Source organism: Colias philodice, chromosome 25 (assembly GCF_061535455.1).
Source record: "Colias philodice isolate Cphi_HAF_F1 chromosome 25, ilColPhil1 Martin Lab GWU primary, whole genome shotgun sequence".
Lineage (NCBI taxonomy): Eukaryota > Metazoa > Arthropoda > Insecta > Lepidoptera > Pieridae > Colias > Colias philodice.
Window position 1 is genome coordinate 713,227 of NC_143110.1, and position 21,653 is coordinate 734,879.

Sequence of the window (21,653 nt, forward strand, 5' to 3'; positions counted from 1 at the left end):
CGGAGTGCAACCCGTCTTTTTTTTTATAAGCATCACACAAATTATTAATGGTCGCTGTAGTTCAAAATATTTATTTTTATTTGAGTAATTTGATGTTAATTTATAAATGGGTCTGTTATCTGTGCATTTATTCCGTTCACAGTTTCCTGTTCGTTTTGCATGTAAATATAACTATTTATTATTTTAATACATAGTTTTACATTGTGTCCACGAACAATAACTATTCATGGAACATGTTTACGTTTATTTTATGTTTGAATATAATAAATGTTGTAATTTATTGATATTGAATGAATATATTTATTACATTGTTATGGAAAAACTCGAGTGATTTATATCTCTATTGGCTGTAATTCTAGTAAAGTACGGTAATACCTATATAATTAACTTGAGTAGCATACGTAATCTATTAGGAATACAATAGAATTCGTAACTTTGTTAGCCTTCTTGAAATGAACAGACAATCTACAAATTATACGTACTTATTACTATGTTGTATGAAATGTTTACATTGTCAAATTAATATGAATCTAGTGGCGAATAGAGTCAATAAAGAATTAATCGAATGTTTTATGTCGATTATAGTTGAGCCAATTTAATAGGCAACATTTGACGTCTATCAATTTTATCTTCATAGGGTGGTAACCTGCTTAAAAACATCGATTAAAGCGAATTAATCGATACGGACTTGAAACAATTGTCAATCGAACTTGAAACACATGTCAATAATTTATGATGATTTTTATTCCCAAGTAACCAATGCATTCGATTCTAGATGTCAGATTTCGATTTTTAGAGTAACGTCTCTGGTATTTATAAAGAAAAAAGGTTTATTGACACAAAATTGTAGCGACGTCAGTTCTTTAAATAAGAAAATGTTTATTATCTTTAGAATGGTTTATCAGTAAAATCAAATCTTAAAATTAGTTGCATCGGTCATTATTATTATTTAAAATATGTAATCGTAATTGAAAAAAAAAGTTAAGCAAATGTGCAGTTCTAACAAAACGAAATATCATGTTATTCTATGTCGTCGTTACCTACTAGGTTACGTTGTTGAATTTTGTTGAACTGTCAAATGTTGCCTATTAAAATGGCTCTACTATAGGTACTGTTTTAGTCTAAGTTTTAGTTCTTAACGATGCATGTTTTCTGAAGTTATTTATTACCAGTAATTAATAAGTGTTTTTTTTGATGTTGTTACAGTTTCGCGACGATGGAAAAAGCGAAAGCGTACATAAAGAGCTCGCTGAACGCGGGCACGGCGGCGGTCACGTGCGCGGGCGGCGGCGCGGGCGGCAACCCGAGCCCGCCGGCCACGAACGGCACCAACAACGGCACCAGCACGCCGGGGCCGGGCGCGTCGCCGTCGCCGGCCGCCGGCACGCCCGCGCCGTCGCCCGCGCCGCCCGCGCCCCGCTCGCCCGCGCCCGCCCCGCCCCCGCCCGCGCCCGACGACCGGGTGTGCTTCGTGTGCGGCGGCACCGGCTTCAGCGACTACTTCACGATACGAGTGAAGCCGGATCCGCAGGTGATTTCGGATATGTTGATCGGCTGTAGTTAAGTTGAGCATCAGAAACAAAAGCTTCTGTAGCTATCGCTGATCGATTTTTAAAACAATCACCATCAGAAGTAACATTTTCAAACACAACACAGTCATAGGTGAATAAAATGAATGAAACAACCAAAGTTCTTATTAATTTTGAAGCTAAGATAAAATACAATATTATGTAACGAAAATCGCAGTCTTATGATACATGATAGCATCATAAGCTGAGTGGAAATATGAATATAATGTCGCCATTTCACTATCACTAAGTGTAGGTACTAAAACACTAAAGTCTTCACTGATATCCCAAGCGCCCCCACGCCAGTTCGCACCGGTTCGAACCGGATCCCTCGCGGCGCTGCATAAAACAATTGACCCGCGACCCGGCGACAATTTCGTCTGCTTGACGCCGCGCGACCCCGCGCCGTCAGCTGATCAATTTATTTGGCGACATTTTATTATCAACTCTGATTGAACGTATGATTGTTTTAACGGGCACGGAAGCTTTTGGTTCGGTGTTATTGAGCTCGTGTCCCGCATTGTTTTGAGGGGCCCGAATTTGTAGGATAATTCATAGTCCGTATATACCCAATGTACCTATGCAATATTATTATAAATTTCAAGAATTTCAAATTGATGTTTATGTGTGCCAGATATTAATTTCATAAACAACAAGTTAGTGAAAAGAATTGCACGTTTTGTTTATTGATTATTTTAATTCGAAGAACTATGTCGAATATCTGGGTTCAATGAGCTCTTTTTGTTTTCATAACATAATCTGCCATTTGTATGTTAAAAGGCTTTTCACTTTCAAATAAATACGCAGACCAGCAACAACAATAAAATATTGAATTGGCATTGGATCTTATAAAAGTTTTGATTTGCTGATCAATTAAAGAAACGATTTGAATACCTGTTAATTTTTACCTGTAATTATTATAAACCCAGCTAGGATAAATAAAACATTGGTATGCAACGAAATCATAAGTAAAAAGGCTTAGTACAACTATTAATGTACAAAATTTCCATCATTTAATTCCCTTGTATTCATAATATAATAAGCCCGCTGTCACCACGCAGAGCTCGGAGCCGTACTTCCCGTTCCTCGGCGGTCACGCGCCGCCCGCGGACTACCGGGCCGAGGGCGACGAGGACGGCACGGTCAAGTGCTGCTGCGTGTGCTACACGTTCCTGCGGCAGCAGTGGGAGCAGTACGACCGCGAGAACAAGCCGCACAGCCAGCGGTTCTATTGGATGAAGCGGTTGGATGGGAAACCGTTTATTGGTGAGTGTGGGTAGTTGGTTACATGTATGTAGGTATTGCAAGGAAAGTTGTGTGTGTGAGGGTAGGTGGATGTAATATCGGTATTGCAAGAAGAGCGGTGTGTGAGTATGCGGATTGCGGGTAGACATGGTGTGTCAGTTGACATCGAGCGATTGGACTGAACGGACGTCTTGTTATGTAAAATTTAAATGCAGCAAAGTTTATCCTAAAACTCGTACATAAAGAGAATTTGCGATACAGTTATATTTTTAAGCGGTATAACTCGTTTTAAAAAGTTACTTATCACGCTTCTGCTAACATTCAACTTTTGATAAAGATCTTATTTTCATAAAATCCATACTAATATTATAAATGCGAAAGTAATTCTGTCTGTCTGAACTGAACCAATTTGCATGAAATTTGGTATGGAGATATTTTGATACCCGAGAAAGGACATAGGCTACTTTTTATTGCGAAATATGTACCACGGGCGAAGCCGGGGCGGACCGCTAGTTACTTATATATAACAGCCATTTACTATAGAACACTTATAATACATAATATCTCTATTCTTCACCACTGAAGCGACTATAATACGATTGATTGTCGATAATTACATAACTATTTGATACCGTTAATATAATGAGTACATAATGCCATTATGCACGTGGGATCGATCGTGGGTTCGGTTCCCATGAGACGTTACCTTATTTCTTACTAACCTTAAATACGGGACTTAATGGTGAAACTTGTAAAATGATAACCTATAAAATATATTAAAATCTAGTTGTTCCACGCGGTTTTACCCGCATTGCTCTGCTCCTATTGCTCTGCATGGTGATATGTAGCCGAAAACCTTCCTCGATAAATAGACTATCTAACAGTGAAATAATTTTTCAAATCGGACCCGTTGTTCCTGAGATTAGCGCATTCAAGCAAACAAACTCTTCAGCTTATTAATATTACTGTATATATGTTATAGTCAAACCCCGAAACACAATCTCTTCGCGGAAAGACTGATTTATCTTAGGTTTGGCAAATCCATCCAGCCATCGAGCAATCCTCGTAATACATTTGAATTGCACCCTTTGACTGAAGTCAGCAGCAGTCTCGGACGTAGGCAAATGCATCATATAGGAATCGAATTAATACGCTTCAGCTAGACAACGACTGACGAAAATTGTAAAGTAAAAGGCCAAAATATTACATTTATAAAATTTATTTGGGCTTTGACAAAGTCATTATGCCAGACCTGAGGTTTAACCAGTCCAATCTAGGAATGCCCGAATTTCGGGGTTTGACTATAACATATAGATTACCCAATGGTAGCTTCAGAATTTATATCACAGGAGTGCTAAATAAGTAAACATATTTATCTACATACAAAATGTATTTTTTTGTGCAAAACATCGTTATGTCGCACATTTCATGTATAGTCATCATATCGCAAATGACGTCACATTATACAAACACCGACGTAGATAACTGATAATACACTTAACTAGCTTTTCGTTCACGCCTTTGCCCGTTTCGTCTATAAGGCCGGTTACGCACTGCGTACGACGACCGTCGCGTCGGTTGTTGTATATTTTTATTTTTTTATACCCATTAAAGTCTGAAAAAAATATTATTTATTTTATCGACTCGTGCGAAGTCGTGGTCATCAATTAGTTTATCATAAATGGAAATGCACCACGTTATGTAAATAAACACGTTTAACGAATAAACAATTAAATGATGATTGAAATAAACATGTTTTGTTTGTTAAATTTATTGTTTGTCGGATGCTGCATTTAATTTCCCAAGTATGTAGTAACCACTCTAAATTTTGTTTGTGGGTATGTTTGGTTGTAAGTACGAAAGCGCTAAGCGGATTTTAATCAATTGTATTTTCGAGATAGATGAACATATTTAAGCTTGTTTAATATAATGTATGTACTGTGTAGGATTATTCTGTAATAGTTTGGTTAAGTATAGGTTATTTTTCTAATACTTAGCTACTATTTAGCACAAAATAACTCTTGCACATTAAATATTTAGTCGTTATATTTCTTCTCGCCGTTGAATATACCACTTCATTGCAGTAGCATATTACAAGTTTTCCTTAAAAATTAACTAATGAATTTCGCACGTTCCGTTTGCAAAGAAATTTTAAAAATATATAAAAATTAAAAGCACGCAGCGCAACATGGCACTTCCTGATATTTTTAAAGGGAGGAAAAATTTTTGTAAAAAATTTCTCGCAGGAATTTTATTTGAGTCGCGTCGAGTTGAGAAAAAAGCGAAGGAGAAGCGAACTGGGTCACGGGTAGAGTAATGTTGTGTGCAATTTTGAAAAGTCGAAAACTATTTTTCCGCCGGCTTTTCACGGTTTTTACGAAATGTCTTGTGTATTTGGAGAGGTTGAAATGTAGACTGGAGAGCTTCGAGTGTAATGTGTATTGTTGTGTTGGTGTAGTCGCGTTTTATATTGGGATAAAGATAAATTTTATGATTTTTTTGTAGTTTTAAATCTATGTGTAGTAAATTTTATCTGAATTAGAAGTGCAATAGTAATAAATTAACGTTAAAAATAAATACATAAAAATAATCTATACTTATCTATTATTAAACTGTTTTTAACCGACTTCAAAAAAAAGGAGGAGGTTATCAATTCGGCCGGTATATATATATTTTTTTTAATAAATGAGTTTTGTAACAAGACATAACTGTTAGATACATGAATAACCGGAACCACCAGGTTCAGTAGAATAAGTAAAAGCATGCTAGAATATAAAATTTCGCAATTTGAATGATGACATCAGCTTCCCATACATAAATAATGCGATTGAAAAACATGAGTAAAAGCGGTCGTATTTTATTAACAGCTACATATTTTATTCAGCTTATTATACAGGCTATAAAAACCTATTAAAAATAACGTTCACATTCACATCTATGTCGCAAAAGCAACCTAAATAAAATTCACTCTAAAAACATTACACATCTCAAACAAGATTGAATCATAAAACGCTAATATGATAAACGTTAGAGAGAAAATTAAATTCCGTCTAGATGAAAAAAATATTCGGCGATATCTGAGTGTGGACTGGGGATCGATTTTAACAGAATTTCAATATCTAAACGACACCCGCCTAGGGGGGACGGTGGCCACTACCCACCCTACACCAAAATATTTTTATCTCTTATTGAGCCTCGTTATTTCACACGTATTCGCGTGCCTAGAATATTTTTTAGGTATATCGGTGTAGGTACGTAATTTTTGGCGTCTACCTATGTACAGGGTGGATAATTTCCTCTTTTTGTGGCGCGTGGCGTCACGGAGGAGGGTGATCGGTTTATCGGTTTATTTCTATATTTATGTTTTGTGAAGGACATTGATATTACATATTGGTATTATGAGTGTGTAATGAATCTTTATGAGGTATGTTTTCAATATGGTAAAAGTATTTTTGCTTCTTATTGAGTTGTGATTCGTATACGTAAATGTAAAATAGCTCTCATCTCAGACTATTCAGATGTAGATTTAAGGTTTTGACGGTCTTGTTTTTTTTTCTTTGCAACCATTCTGACAACAGAAAAGTATTAGCGAAATCGGTCCAGCTGTTCAATAAAGAAAAGTATTAGCGAAATCGGTCCAGCTGTTCGCGTGATACCCTGTCCAAAGTAAATAGGGATTAATTTGTACATATCTATCAATAAACGCAGATATAGTATATCTCATTAATCATGGCATCTTGTTCCGCGGCCAGGGTAACGAGACACCATGAATAAAACATGCAGTGGAGACAGGACGATCGAGTCTACGGTTTTTTTTTGTTTGAAAATTTTATACGTCTGTTTGCATGTCTATGAGATGATTGAATTGATACGAATTTAATTAATATGATATTGTTTAAAGGGTGGTGTGATATAGAATATTGCGCCTTGGATATTTTTTTTAGATTAACTTAAACATACTTCTACAAAATAAAAATGAATCGCAAAATGTGTTGTGTTGGTAAGCGTATAACTCGAGAACGGCTGAATCGATTTCGTTAATTATTTTTTTATAATATGTATTAATTCAAGTACGAAAATGGTTCTTAATTCTTATGGAGAGAAAACGTAAACATTTACCACGGGCGAACCGCTACTTATATAAACATAGGTAGGTATTATAGTATAATTATTGTTATTTATGAAATAACTAGCGGTCCGCCCCGGCTCCGCCCGTGGTACATATTTACGTTTTATCTACATAAGAATCATACTCGTACTTCAAGGAATATAATAAAAAAAAATTATCGAAATCGGTTCAGCCGTTCACACATGATGCCGTGACAACGCGAAACGGGTTTCATTTTTATTTATGAAATAAATAATAATTAGCCACCCTTTATTTAGAATCCGGCTTCTAAAAGTATAATGCCTGTGCTGTATTATGTTTTATTTAATTTATAATGAGTGTTTAATACATATTTCTTAAGAAAATTTACTTGAAGTATTTATAACTATGGTCACGAATGTGGCAATTTATGTTGTTCTCAACACGTTCCAACAATAATTTCATAAATATGTCGCGGCTAATAATAAAAATAACTCATACTTTTTTCGTGTACTTAATTCTTTTTAACACGTTTTTGTATTACCACATTTAATGAGAACAAATAGAGAAATAAATATCTATGAATAGAGGATAAATAAATATTTATATACTTACTAAAAAAAAAAAACTTCGACCTCTTAGGATACTGCAAGATTCATTATAGCTAAAGAAAATTTACGAGTAAAACAGATGTGAAATAACTACATCTGCCCCGTAAGGGAACAGGGATATTTAATGAACGTCTGAACTCTGTAGCTATTAAATTTAATATAGTCAGTCATATCCAATTGATTTGCTCAATAATTTCTGTATAGTTTGACGAGATTATAAGAAAGTTTTGCAAGTAAAAAATAAATGTAAATTTTTAATTTCTACACTGATTGAAAATGTTAAAGAGAGCTCTCCAAAATGTTAGTGAACTTACCAGATCATTTTTAGCAGATCAAAAAAAAAATGTGAGTTCTTATCGCGTGCAGTTGAGTTCTACAGTTCCTGATACTTTTTAGAAATAGTTCTGGCGTTTTTACCTTAAAAAACGACATTTAAAAAAATGATCTGCCAACTTCCCGTAGCAGATCATTTTTAGCAGATCAAAAAAAAAAGTGAGTTCTTATCGCGTGCAGTTGAGTTCTACAGTTCCTGATACTTTTTAGAAATAGTTCTGGCGTTTTTACCTTAACAAACGACATTTGAAAAAACCCGACCTGGACCCGGCTTAACGTGATGCTAAGACGTAATGCTACGACGTGATGCTACGACGTGATGCTACGACGTGATGCTACGACGTGATGCTACGGCGTGATGCTACGCTGTGATGCTACGGCGTGATGCTACGGCGTAATGCTACGGCATGTGTTACGGCGTGATGCTACGGCGTGATGCTACGGTGTGATGCTACGGTGTGATGCTACGGCATGATGCTACGGCGTGATGCTACGGCATGATGCTACGGCGTGATGCTACGGCGTAATGCTACGGCGCGATGCTACGACATGATGCTACGGCATGATGCTACGGCATGATGCTACGGCATGATGCTACGGCATGAAGCTACGGCATGATGCTACGGCATGATACTACGGCGTGATGCTACGGCATGGTGCTACGGCGTGATGAAATATGACATAAATAAATTTTCTAGTGTTTCATTTTACGCGAGTATTTCTAAAAAGTATCAGGAACTGTAGAACTCAACTGCACGCGATAAGAACTCACATTTTTTTTGATCTGCTAAAAATTATCTACTACGGGAAGTTGGCAGATCATTTTTTCAAATGTCGTTTTTTAAGGTAAAAACGCCAGAACTATTTCTAAAAAGTATCAGGAACTGTAGAACTCAACTGCACGCGATAAGAACTCACATTTTTTTTTGATCTGCTAAAAATGATCTGCTACGGGAAGTTGGCAGATCATTTTTTCAAATGTCGTTTTTTAAGGTAAAAACGCCAGAACTATTTCTAAAAAGTATCAGGAACTGTAGAACTCAACTGCACGCGATAAGAACTCACATTTTTTTTTTGATCTGCTAAAAATGATCTGCTAAGTTCACTAACATCTCTCCAAAGAAGTCTATTTGAATGAAAGTTTAAGCTTCAAATATTAAAAATTATAATTTACTAAATATGTATGCTTTTCATTCTCCTCGGTAGAGAAATAATGCTATGAAATCTTTACAAAATGCAAAAACGTCAACCAACATTAATTGAAGATTTCATGTAGTTAGTTACATACTAGTTAGGTATATAGCACGCCGACATTACAATGTTTGTAAACACAGTGCTATCAATGCGAAACAGTTGAAAGAAATCCACGGATTTCAGTGTAAACAGACGTTTGTGTTATTACATGATTAGAGTACCGTGCACGATACATGAAAACCACGTTTTTAATATTTGAATAAAAAAAAAATGATAAGAATTGATTTTGGGATTGATTTTCGTTTACTTATAGAAAAAAGGCGAACATTTTTTTACTCTTACATAGGTAGGTACATACTTATGGTCTTGATGAAAAGTTTCTTTTGAAGGGAATATGAAAGGAGACGGTTTTCCAAAGAATTTAGAAATTTGCGGAAAATTCTACGGAACGTTTCATACTATGACTCGGCTCGCGCTTAGCAGCTTTTTATTTAAACAAACAAACGTTTGTTATGAGCGAGGCGGGCGATGTGATGTTCCGTTTACACAATACAAGCTTTCACCCGCGGCGTGACGTGTTTAATCCTTTCTTTTATTCTTTCAAATAATGTTGATATCATAGGAAGCCATAACTTATAAACGAGTTTTTAATAAGAGAATTAATAAGAGAATTTTATAAGAGAAATTACGAAAGATACAATCGGGAAAGCTAGCTGATAAGGGCTACATCATTCTCTCTTTCTTCTTTCTACTACATAGTTGCTTGCCCTGAGAGACATAGGGAAAGTCCATCTGTTGGACTTAAATTGAAATTTTAATTCAAATGTCGTATACCTTGACCCGGCGAACTTATCGCCTCATGAATTTTGTACATAAATTTTTAGCTATTAAGAAAATGAATGAAATGGCATAAAAAACTGTATATTCGCTTATTATTTATAGCCTGCGTAACTCAGCGTTGTTTGAAATAAATGTAATAGCAGTCACAGTGAAATACTAGAGTAAAAATAAAGAAACAAAAACACAGCGTTATTTGATTTCAGTAGGTACGAAAAAAATATATTCCGGTTATAAGTTATATGATACTTTATGGTTTTCTTTGAAGTTTTTTGCAATACATTGAAAACTAAACCGTATCAAACGCTCGTTTATTGTATGCTATTCATAATTTTCATGGGAAAATTATTATTGCAGTGTTAGCTTACTTGGTATAAAACGTAACATACATAGGTATCAAATGGCATGTATTATTGTAATAACGTCAATTGTTATTGTGTTGTTAAATATCGCATTTGAATTATTTAATATTTACATAATATTATGTTCATAATTCATATTCGATTTAAATATAAATGGAAAAGTATGATTTGTAAGGTTGTGTGTCGATTAAGCGTGAAAATTTTTTGATGTAAGTAATAAATATATTTGAATCATAAGTTATGTTGTTAGAGTAACCTTAAATTTTATAAGAATGTCAACAAGATTAGATATAATTATAAATACAAACTACATAATATTAGGTTGTCCTCAATGAAGGTACCTACGTCTAAGTATATTCGGAAGTATATAGATACTTTCGGAATCTATCGAGTGCCCGAGTGGCAATTTATTTTAAAACGTAGCAACATAGAAAAACTTGCAATTTTCACGCAGTCTTATTGAATAAACAGTAAACGCATTTGTTTAATTCATTACTCCGTATGTACACAAACAATTTGGCAGATATCGTAAGTGGGCAGCGATGGCGCGGCGTTAGTCACAGCTGTGTACCGGTTCGAACCGGTTCGCGCATAGATTCTAGACTAAATGTTTATGCTAATTTAATGATTGTATTTATTGTTGATAGCGAATTATGTGTGCTTGGTATTGACGAGGGACGTGTTTTTGTGCCCTCATTGATCTGGTTTGTGCAGTGGTTGATGTTTAGGCATATTGAGTTAGAGGGTGCGGGTTCAGGTTTAGAGCCAGATAGCAGAAATCAGAATGAATTAAAAAAAAACTCTAGCATGATGATACGGGGAACAGTCATGTTATTTATCTATTTGCAAATTTTGTTCAAGCATTAATATAAATTTAACAATACAGAATATCTGATTGATAGAAGCAATTGAATTAGTAATCCTTAATCGCCCATTTATAAATTAAATCTTTAAAGGTATTAGTCAACACGCTACAGCTTACAATATGAAAAATCAAACTATGTAGTTCTCTTACCCATCTCCAACATGCTTCAACACTAGCTAAACATGCCTGCATACATTACCAAACACAAACTTAGACTGCCGTAACAGTGCGTGTGTGCGTCTCGCCGCGTCTGTGTGCGCGCTATCAGCTGTTCACTTTCACCCATCCGCCGCGCGGCCGTGACCCGCGACGCTTCGCCTTTGTTAACGCGATAATTATGTGTAATGACCTATTTATTTGGATGTTTGATCGTTTGAACGGATGTTTGGTGTTGTGTGATAGAGATTTGAGTTTTCTTTGACGCCTTCGACAATAGTATGTCGCCTTTATAAAGAAAGCAGCTCGGCTTGACGAATATAAAGTAGGTACCAATCACTATCCCGACTTATTTGTACCTATATCTATATGATCCACTTGATATGGTCCTATTGATGTTCTAAGTGCATGTTGCAAGGGGCAGCTCGGTGCCATATTATTTGAGACATTTTTTTAACAATTGCAAGGAGTTGTAAAAAATAATTTTTAAACAATTTCTTGCAATTTTTATTGATATAGAACTATAATAGTAGAGCTGCAAAGAAATGTTATTTTTCAATCGTAATTTTTACATTCTTTATTGAAATATAAATAAGTATGCGTAGTAGTAGTGTTCGGGAGAGGGAGAGAGAGTTTGTGTGTCAAATGTCAATGTGTTTTATATGTCATAAGAATATATTTTATTTAAAAAAGTACCATTTGCTGACCGGTTGGCTTGGTTGGTAGTGACCCTGCCTTCTGCCACTGGTCGTGGGTTCGATTCCCACCCGGTGCAAATATTTGTGTAATGAACATAGATGTTTGCTATACGCATGTTTATCAGCCATCTGGTTTCCATAACACAAGCGAAAGCTTAGTATGGGATCAGATGGTGCCGTGTGTGAAAATTGTTCCGAAATATTTATTTTATTTTATTTACCATGTATAACATCCGACCGGGTATGTTTCCAGGCGCGGACATGTCGTTCCAGGGCGAGTACGCGGCGCAGGTGCTGGGGCTGGGCGCGGAGGGCGCGCCGCGGGAGGAGCCGCCGCCACCGGCACGCGCGCCCGACCTTCCCCGTCCCCAGTCGCCGAAGAAGGACGCCAAGTATCCGGGGAATGTCCGGGTGAGTACTTGGTCACAGTAGGTAAACACACAGTATAGGAACAGTAGCGAAATTGTCTATAAAACGTTCGAAATGGGTCACTCAAATAAAATTTAAATGGGCACAGTCACAGTAGGTACACACAGTATACGAACAGTAGCGTAATTGCATACAAAACGTTCGAAAGGGCTCAAATAATCACAGACCACAGTACACAGTATACGAACAGTAGCGAAATTGCCTACAAAACGTTCGAAATGGGTCACTCAAATAAAATTTAAATGGGCACAGTCACAGTAGGTATACACAGTATACGAACAGTAGCGTAATTGCATACAAAACGTTCGAAAGGGCTCAAATAATCACAGACCACAGTACACAGTATACGAACAGTAGCGAAATTTCCTACAAAAAGGTTCGAAACGTCTCTAATAATAATAGACCACAGTACACAGTATACGAACAGTAGCGAAATTGCCTACAAAAAGTTCGAAACGGCTCAGTCAAGTAAAATTTAAATGGGCGCAACTGGAAGACACTAAATTCAGTCTGTACCATTTGAAAATTTGTCTAACTTTGACAAACTGAAGGTGGCTTAGGTTATGCAAGTCTTTGCATTTTTTAAGCTTTTAATTACAAAGAAGCGCCATGGAAATACCGTCACGTTATGGAGTAAGGCTCGGTGATTGGCACACACGCACTTTTTTGTTTTTACTATGTGGCGGCGATACATACATTTTTACCTTATCATTCAAGTTACATAACATTTGTACACGCACACTTCCAGGCACGATACACACCCGGGGTCGGTGGGGCCGGTACCACGGGCGAGGAGGAGGGCGGCGTGCTGGACCTGCGCGCGCGCGACCCGTCCGTAATATCGGTCGGCTCGCAGCACTCCGCCGCCAGCGAGCCCGCGGGCTACCTGGACGCTGTCAGGTGAGACCCGACATATATATGCACGATAAAAACCCATGGAGGGTTGTCGCAAACTCGCAACCACAGGACAGTTCTTTGGCATATTACGATAATATATGATGTTGCATATGTATTTTGTAAAATTAAATTGTAAAACTGACATATGATTAAAAGAGCAACTATGGAGTTTCTTGCCGGTTCTTCTCCGTGGATACTGCTTTCCGAATCGGTGGTAAATGTTAAAAATATGTAATGACGTTTCAAAAGTCTAAATTGAATAAATAAATGTTTGAGTTTGAGTTTTGAGTCTATAGATAAGACTAATTAAGCTATTGCATAGCTTTTATCTCAGACTTTGAGCGCGGCGACCGAATGTAAAAATTCCGTAACGAAAAAACCTAACATCCCCCACTCCAACCGGCCGCGGCACAGCGATGGCTTTGCCGCGGCAGGCCTCGACCTCGAGTGCCAGTTGATTGATTGATTGATTGATTGATGGATTGATTGATTGATGGATGGATTGATTGATTGATTGATGGATTGATCAGATCGATTGATCAGATCGATTATTGATTGATCGATTATTGATTGATCGATTATTGATTGATCGATTATTGATTGATTGATCGATTATTGATCGATTATCGATTGATCGATTATCGATTGATCGATTATTGATTGATTGATCGATTATTGATCGATTGATCGATTATTGATTGATCGATTATTGATTGATCGATTATTGATTGATTGATCGATTATTGATTGATCTATTATTGATTGATCGATTATTGATTGGTCGATTATCGATTGATCGATTATCGATTGATCGATTATCGATTGATCGATTATCGATTGATCGATTATTGATTGATTGATCGATTATTGATTGATCGATTATTGATTGATCGATTTTTGATTGATCGATTATTGATTGATCGATTATTGATTGATCGATTATTGATTGATCGATTATTGATTGATCGATTATTGATTGGTCGATTATTGATTGGTCGATTATTGATTGATCGATTATTGATTGATTGATCGATTATTGATTGATCGATTATTGATTGATCGATTATTGATTGATTGATTATTGATTGATCGATTATTGATTGATCGATTATTGATTGATTATTGATTGATCGATTATTGATTGATCGATTATTGATTGATCGATTATTGATTGATCGATTATTGATTGATCGGTTATTGATTGATCGATTATTGATTGATCGATTATTGATTGATCGATTATTGATCAGATCGATTATTGATTGATCGATTGATCGATTATTGATTGATCGATTATTGATTGATCGATTATTGATTGATCGATTATTGATTGATCGATTATTGATTGATCGATTATTGATTGATCGGTTATTGATTGATCGATTATTGATTGATCGATTATTGATCAGATCGATTATTGATTGATCGATTATCGATTGATCGATTATCGATTGATCGATTATCGATTGGTCGATTATCGATTGATCGATTATCGATTGATCGATTATCGATTGGTCGATTATCGATTGATCGATTATCGATTGATCGATTATCGATTGGTCGATTATCGATTGGTCGATTATCGATTGATCGATTATTGATTGATTGATCGATTATTGATTGATTGATCGATTATTGATTGATCGATTATTGATTGATCGATTATTGATTGATCGATTATTGATTGATCGATTATTGATTGATCGATTATTGATTGATCGATTATTGATTGATCGATTATTGATTGATCGATTATTGATTGATCGATTATTGATTGATCGATTATTGATTGATCGATTATTGATTGATCGGTTATTGATTGATCGATTATTGATTGATCGATTATTGATTGATCGATTATTGATTGATCGATTATTGATCGATTATTGATTGATCGATTATTGATTGATCGATTATTGATTGATCGATTATTGATTGATCGATTATTGATTGATCGGTTATTGATTGATCGATTATTGATTGATCGATTATTGATTGATCGATTATTGATCAGATCGATTATTGATTGATCGATTGATCGATTATTGATTGATCGATTATTGATTGATCGATTATTGATTGATCGATTATTGATTGATCGATTATTGATTGATCGATTATTGATTGATCGATTATTGATTGATCGATTATTGATTGATCGGTTATTGATTGATCGATTATTGATTGATCGATTATTGATTGATCGATTATTGATCAGATCGATTATTGATTGATCGATTATCGATTGATCGATTATCGATTGATCGATTATCGATTGGTCGATTATCGATTGATCGATTATCGATTGATCGATTATCGATTGGTCGATTATCGATCGATCGATAATCGATCGATCGATTATCGATTGATCGATTATTGATTGATTGATCGATTATTGATTGATTGATCGATTATTGATTGATTGATCGATTATTGATTGATCGATTATTGATTGATTGATCGATTATTGATTGATCGATTATTGATTGATCGATTATTGATTGATCGATTATTGATTGATCGATTATTGATTGATCGATTATTGATTGATCGATTATTGATTGATCGATTATTGATTGATCGATTATTGATTGATCGATTATTGATTGATCGGTTATTGATTGATCGATTATTGATTGATCGATTATTGATTGATCGATTATTGATTGATCGATTATTGATTGATCAGATTGATTGATCAGATTGATCAGATTGATTGATTGATTGATTTTATATAAGGATATTAACCGACGCCCTTAGTCAATAAGCTTAATAACCGTCAATAAGGATATTGACTGGTTCAGGGTTTTGACTGTAACATATACACGGTACACATGCCAAAGTATATAGAAATTTTTGCAATTTTTGTCTGTCTATCTGTTTGTCTGGCCAATCTCTGGATCGGCTGGACTTTCTGACCTTTAACCTGACTCGAACCCGCATCCTTTCGCGCCATTCCGGGGCGGATGCCTGACCAATTCAGCCACTCGTGACCCGCCAGAGCGATCGAATTTATTCTATTCTTTCAGTTTTATGTGTTAATTTTTAAACCAAAAACTTGTCACGTTCCAGATCGACAGTGTCCGTGTACTCGGGCAACTCGAACTCGAGCTCGGACCGCGACATCCTGGACCTGTCGATGCCGGACAAGAACTGCATGACGGAGGTGTGCTACGTGTGCGGCGACGAGCTGCGGCGCGGCGCGCTCGTCAACCTGCACACCAAGGAGCCCAAGGACAAGTGTGTGAGTGCGCTCTACTTGGCTCTTTGTCGCTCTACATGACTGCATCGCTCTATACACGGCTCTACGCGACTGTATACACGGTTCCACACGACTGTATACACGGTTCCACACGACTGTATACACGGCTCTACACGAGCGGCTCTACAGTCTACACGGCTGTTTACCGCTGTACCGCGGCTTTACAACGCTCTATTCGCGGCTGTATACACTATACACTTATACAGTTCTATATGTGGCTCTACGCGGCTATATATCGCTCTATATGCGGCTCTACATGAATATATACCGCTCTATACAACCATATACCGCTCTTTATACGGCTATACACCGTGATATACCGCTCTGAATAGTTGTATAGTCATATACACCGCTCTATATGCGACTCAACACCATTGTAACCCTGTCTACGTGTCTCTACACCGCGCTACGCACCGCTCTACACCGCTCAAATTGCTCTACTACAATCTATACGACTATACACCGCTTTACGTCGCTGTGGATTATTATACAGGGTGACTGGTAAGACGTCAGACGCATTTTGACAGGAGCTTCTTCTCATGAAACTGAACAACTTTTGTTCTACAACTTTGCTAAATTCGTAGAAAAAAATTTGGACTTTGTATGGAAATCGGTCAGCTGATTCGCTATCATATAAAGAAAAATTGGACTTTTTTTTCTACGAATTCAGCAAAGTTGTAGAACAAAAGTTGTTCAGTCTTATGAGTAGAAGCTCCTGTCTAAATTCGTCTGACGTCTTACCTTTCACCTGGTACATTCCCCTAAACTACGCTACACCATTCTGCATAACTGTATACTGCTCTATACACGGCGTACGCCACAGTAAACAGAAAAACAAACAGTACGGAAACAATATCAAAATTTTTGATACAGCTGAGTCTTGTCGACATAATAAATAGGAATTGCTATTGACATTGTCTTGTTAATTTCAAAAAGGCTTGCCTTTCAGTAGTTTTATCACAGTAAAGGCAAGACGAGTTCATAATTTGTAATCATATCAAAATCATCATATTTTATAAAATCGTGGAAATGACACGACTTTAATTATCAAATTCTACGATGAGTTTATTTGCTCGATTTTATTTACAGGAGTAATAAATTGAACGATTTAAAATAAAATAAAAATAAAAATCATTTATTGATCAATTTGTGGGTTAGGTACAAACATGTAACATTTGGACCCCAAACTAGGACAGCCTGTATTTTGGGGTCCACCTTCCTTAATGGCACAATAATAACAAAACTATAGCATAATATTAACTTAAATAATTTGCTTTGATCATCTTGAAATTTTATTGAAAAATTGAAGAAATGACAAAAATTATTTATTAAATTAGAATTGTGACACACCTTTTGTAGCATAGGCATGATGTGCGGTCATGATACAGACAGATAAACACAAGATGTTTTCATAATATTTTAAACGTGTAGAATGTGATAATCAGCGTACAATAAATTTGATGGTGACGAACAATAAACAATTAGATTTCCAATCACGCTTAAAAAGTATCCGTAACAACACTCTGCCAATGCGTGTATTAGGCAGAGTTTCCTAATGAGCTATACAAAACAACTTTGAACATTATTGCCGTGAAATAAGGTGTTAATTACAATGAATGTTCTAACAATGCTGGGTACGGGTATCGTTCTACATATGTGACTACACCAGTCTACTACTCTACTTTTTTAAGCATTCCATTCATTGCTCTACTGTACAACATACGTATCTACAACGCTTACTATAAATATGACATTAAAAAATGATGATGAAACTTCTATTTTTAACTTTTTTTTTATTTGTTCAATCCATAAAAAAATAGTTTATCTGTGTATGTATTTTTAAATGGTTTACATAACCGGGTGCACATAAAATGACTGCACCCCACAATAAAGTTGACAATGGCGCTAATTAAAAGTTAATTAGCGGGAGAAGTTAACAGGCGATAGCTCAACCGATACCGATACCGGGGTCGGGTCGGGTCGTGTCAACGCGTATCTGCCGCGAAACGGATGTAACGCCGGTATTTTCCACGTTTCAAGGTGTTTTAGAACGTTGTGGGGGGGGGGGGGGGGATTATGTTATGATGTGTTTTAGGAAAAAATGTTTTGATCAGTGTATTACATTGAGTGGCAGGCCTATTGTAGCATATATTTTAATATTTTCTTTTTATGTATCCATAATAAACATTTCATTTGATTTTTATGACATTGATTATGTGATTGAGAAGTTTAGATATTGGTTATAGCGCCATCTAGCGTTGAGTAGAGCGAAACTTCGTTGTTATAAACTTTGATATAAATAATAACAGGTTGTTTAGATTAAAAGTAAAACGTGAGAGAGCAATAAATAATACGAAAAAATGTTTTAATTCCAACATTTTCGAAAATTTCATACAAGTTATTGTCTTTCAACTGAAATTGAGTGTGTTGTAATTTGCTCGATTTGAGTGAGACCCCTCGTTGGAACGTGCGAGGAACGACGCGGGGCGCAAGTGAACGTTCGCTCGTAACAATATCTGTTTCTCTTTGCAGAGACAAATTATTGTAGAATTTGAGTTAAAACTTAAATCGAGGGTTCCGTCTTTTGCCCGATTCGAACAAGATTCCGTATCCAATTGAGTATTTGAATTAAATTTTTTTTTGTGATAAATGGAAAGATTATATATTAGTTTTATAACAAAATTGTTTTTATTTTTATTTTTTTTGCAATAATTCAAAAGTTATTTCAAAATAAAAATTAGTCTTTGAATCCAGTACCGAAGACACGCCGACAACTCCCGAAGCGTCACCCGAGCGCGTGTGACGTCATAATGTTAGTTTTCACTCATTGCAGTTGATAGAAAATTAAATATAGTTTGAAAAACTAAACAGGATAAAAAGATAAATTCATGAAATTATTGTATTGTTACCGGGTTTTTATAAGTATACAAAATTTAAATTAAATCCGTCGGTTTATAGTGGGTCTAAATCGAATCGAAAGGAGAATTGGTTACATACAAACATATGTTTTAAGCTGATCCTGGCGATCCTTATCAGGATAAATTTATGATATTATTGTATTGTCATCGGACCTTGATAAGTGTTCAAAATTTGAACAAAATCCGTCGGTTTTAAGTGGGTCAAAATCGAGTCGAAACTTCGAAAGGAGTCGGTTACATACAAACATACAGGTGAAGCTAATAAAAGCACGTTAATAATAAATACAGTGTTTTGATCTATTTAATTTTGTTGTCATTATTCAATTACATATTAATTATGTTAATTATATTATTTAAATTTATATTAAAAATGGCGAACCTCAAAAGTTATCGTTTTGTACCATTATGTACGAATACTACAAAGGCAACTCCTGACAAAAATCGGTGATCATTAATATAGCAACATCAAGAATATTATTCGTAACTAACTAACTAATTTGGAACCAACTAACAAATCGTATGTAAACGCTATGTACTGCAGTTAATAATAGCTATAACATTATGACGTCACAACTGTGGTGACCAGTCATGGCGCGTTTTTAGTCACGTGATTCTAACTTAAATTTCATCAATTTTTAATTGCTTATAATTAACGGAAATATTTTTTTTGTAAGTTATTTGCATTAAATATCAATATAATTAATAATAAAGTTTCAAAATACATAAAAAAAATCAATAATTTTTTTTTATTCAAATACTCAATTGTTACAATTTATGTTTGTATTCGCAGAACAAGCAGCCGTACTTCCCGATATTCGGCGAGCAGCACCCGCGGCCGCCGCGCTCCCGGCCCAAGGACGCGGCGGGCACCGTGCGCGCCTGCGCCGCCTGCCACACGCACCTGCTGCAGCAGTGGCACGCGCACCAGGTACGACACACTACACACGACACGATCCATATCCCGTAATAACACAACATATCTTGCGGGACAACACATTACACAACAGAACACGACAGAAAACAGAACAAAATCCATATCCCGTAATAACACAACATATCTTGCGAGACAACACAACAAAACACGACAGAAAACAGAACACAATCCATATACCGCAACCAGACATCTGAGCACAACACAATTGTTGCAACAGCACAACACATCTGACGCGACAAGAACAACACAATTGTTGCAACAGCATAACACATCTGACATGACAAGGACAACACAATTGATATACACATGTGACGCAACAAAATAGTGCATCTGACACGATAACATAACACATCTGACGTGACAACACAACATATCTGATGGGACAACACGAAACAACCCACGCAACAACATAACGCATCTGATGTGATAATACAACGTATCTGACGCGACAACACAACGCATCTGACGTGACAGCACAACACAATTGTTGTAACAGCATAACACATCTGACTTTACAGCACAATACGATTGTTGCAACAGCATAACACATTTGTCGTGACAGCACAATACAATTGTTGCAACAGCATAACTCGTCTGACGTGACAGCACAACGCATCTGACGTGACTACACACCGCATCTCGTGCGACGACACAAAAGCATATTTCCCCAGCTACAACATATTAGCATTATATGCAAATCTTGTACGACGCGCTATGATCAAAGTAAGTGCAGTAATGAACGACTACATAGTCAACCGACTTACAAAAACACAAAAAGAGTGTAAGTATTTTCAAATAGTTATTTTTAAATATAATTTTTATATATTACACGAGCTTGTGTAACAGATTTGGTACCAATTCGCCACTGACCCGCGTAACATTGACATATTGTAATGTTTGATAAATAAATTAGGTCGAAACTTACGCATGTTTGCGCCGTATTTGACACACCTTAATTTTTTATTAATAAAATGGACGATTTTTAACCGACTTCAAAAAAAAGGAGGAGGTTATCAATTCGGCCGGTATTTTTTTTTGTTTTACTGATTTCGTTCACTGTTTTGTATTTAATTGATGTATTATTTGCTGGCGTATGGAAATTTTCCTGACGTATAGAAATTTTCCGGACGTATGGAAATTTTCCTGGCGTATAGAAATTCTCCAGTCTTATCGAAATTTTCCCGACTTATGGATTTTTCCTGTTTAATCGAAATTTTCCTGACGTATAGAAATTTTCCGGACGTATGGAAATTTTCC

General features: G+C 36.0%; 1 protein-coding gene across 1 annotated transcript in view; it reads left to right on the forward strand.

Moving 5' to 3' along the window:
* px (MAP7 domain-containing protein plexus) overlaps positions 1-21,653 on the forward strand; it is a 116,972-nt gene that overhangs the window by 44,937 nt on the left and 50,382 nt on the right. Inside the window, exons 2-7 of the mRNA XM_089711034.1 lie at positions 1,207-1,531; positions 2,630-2,834; positions 12,210-12,367; positions 13,134-13,285; positions 16,355-16,526; positions 20,253-20,390. Coding sequence (XP_089567160.1) covers positions 1,207-1,531; positions 2,630-2,834; positions 12,210-12,367; positions 13,134-13,285; positions 16,355-16,526; positions 20,253-20,390 — 1,150 coding nt within the window. The remainder of the gene's footprint in view (positions 1-1,206; positions 1,532-2,629; positions 2,835-12,209; positions 12,368-13,133; positions 13,286-16,354; positions 16,527-20,252; positions 20,391-21,653) is intronic.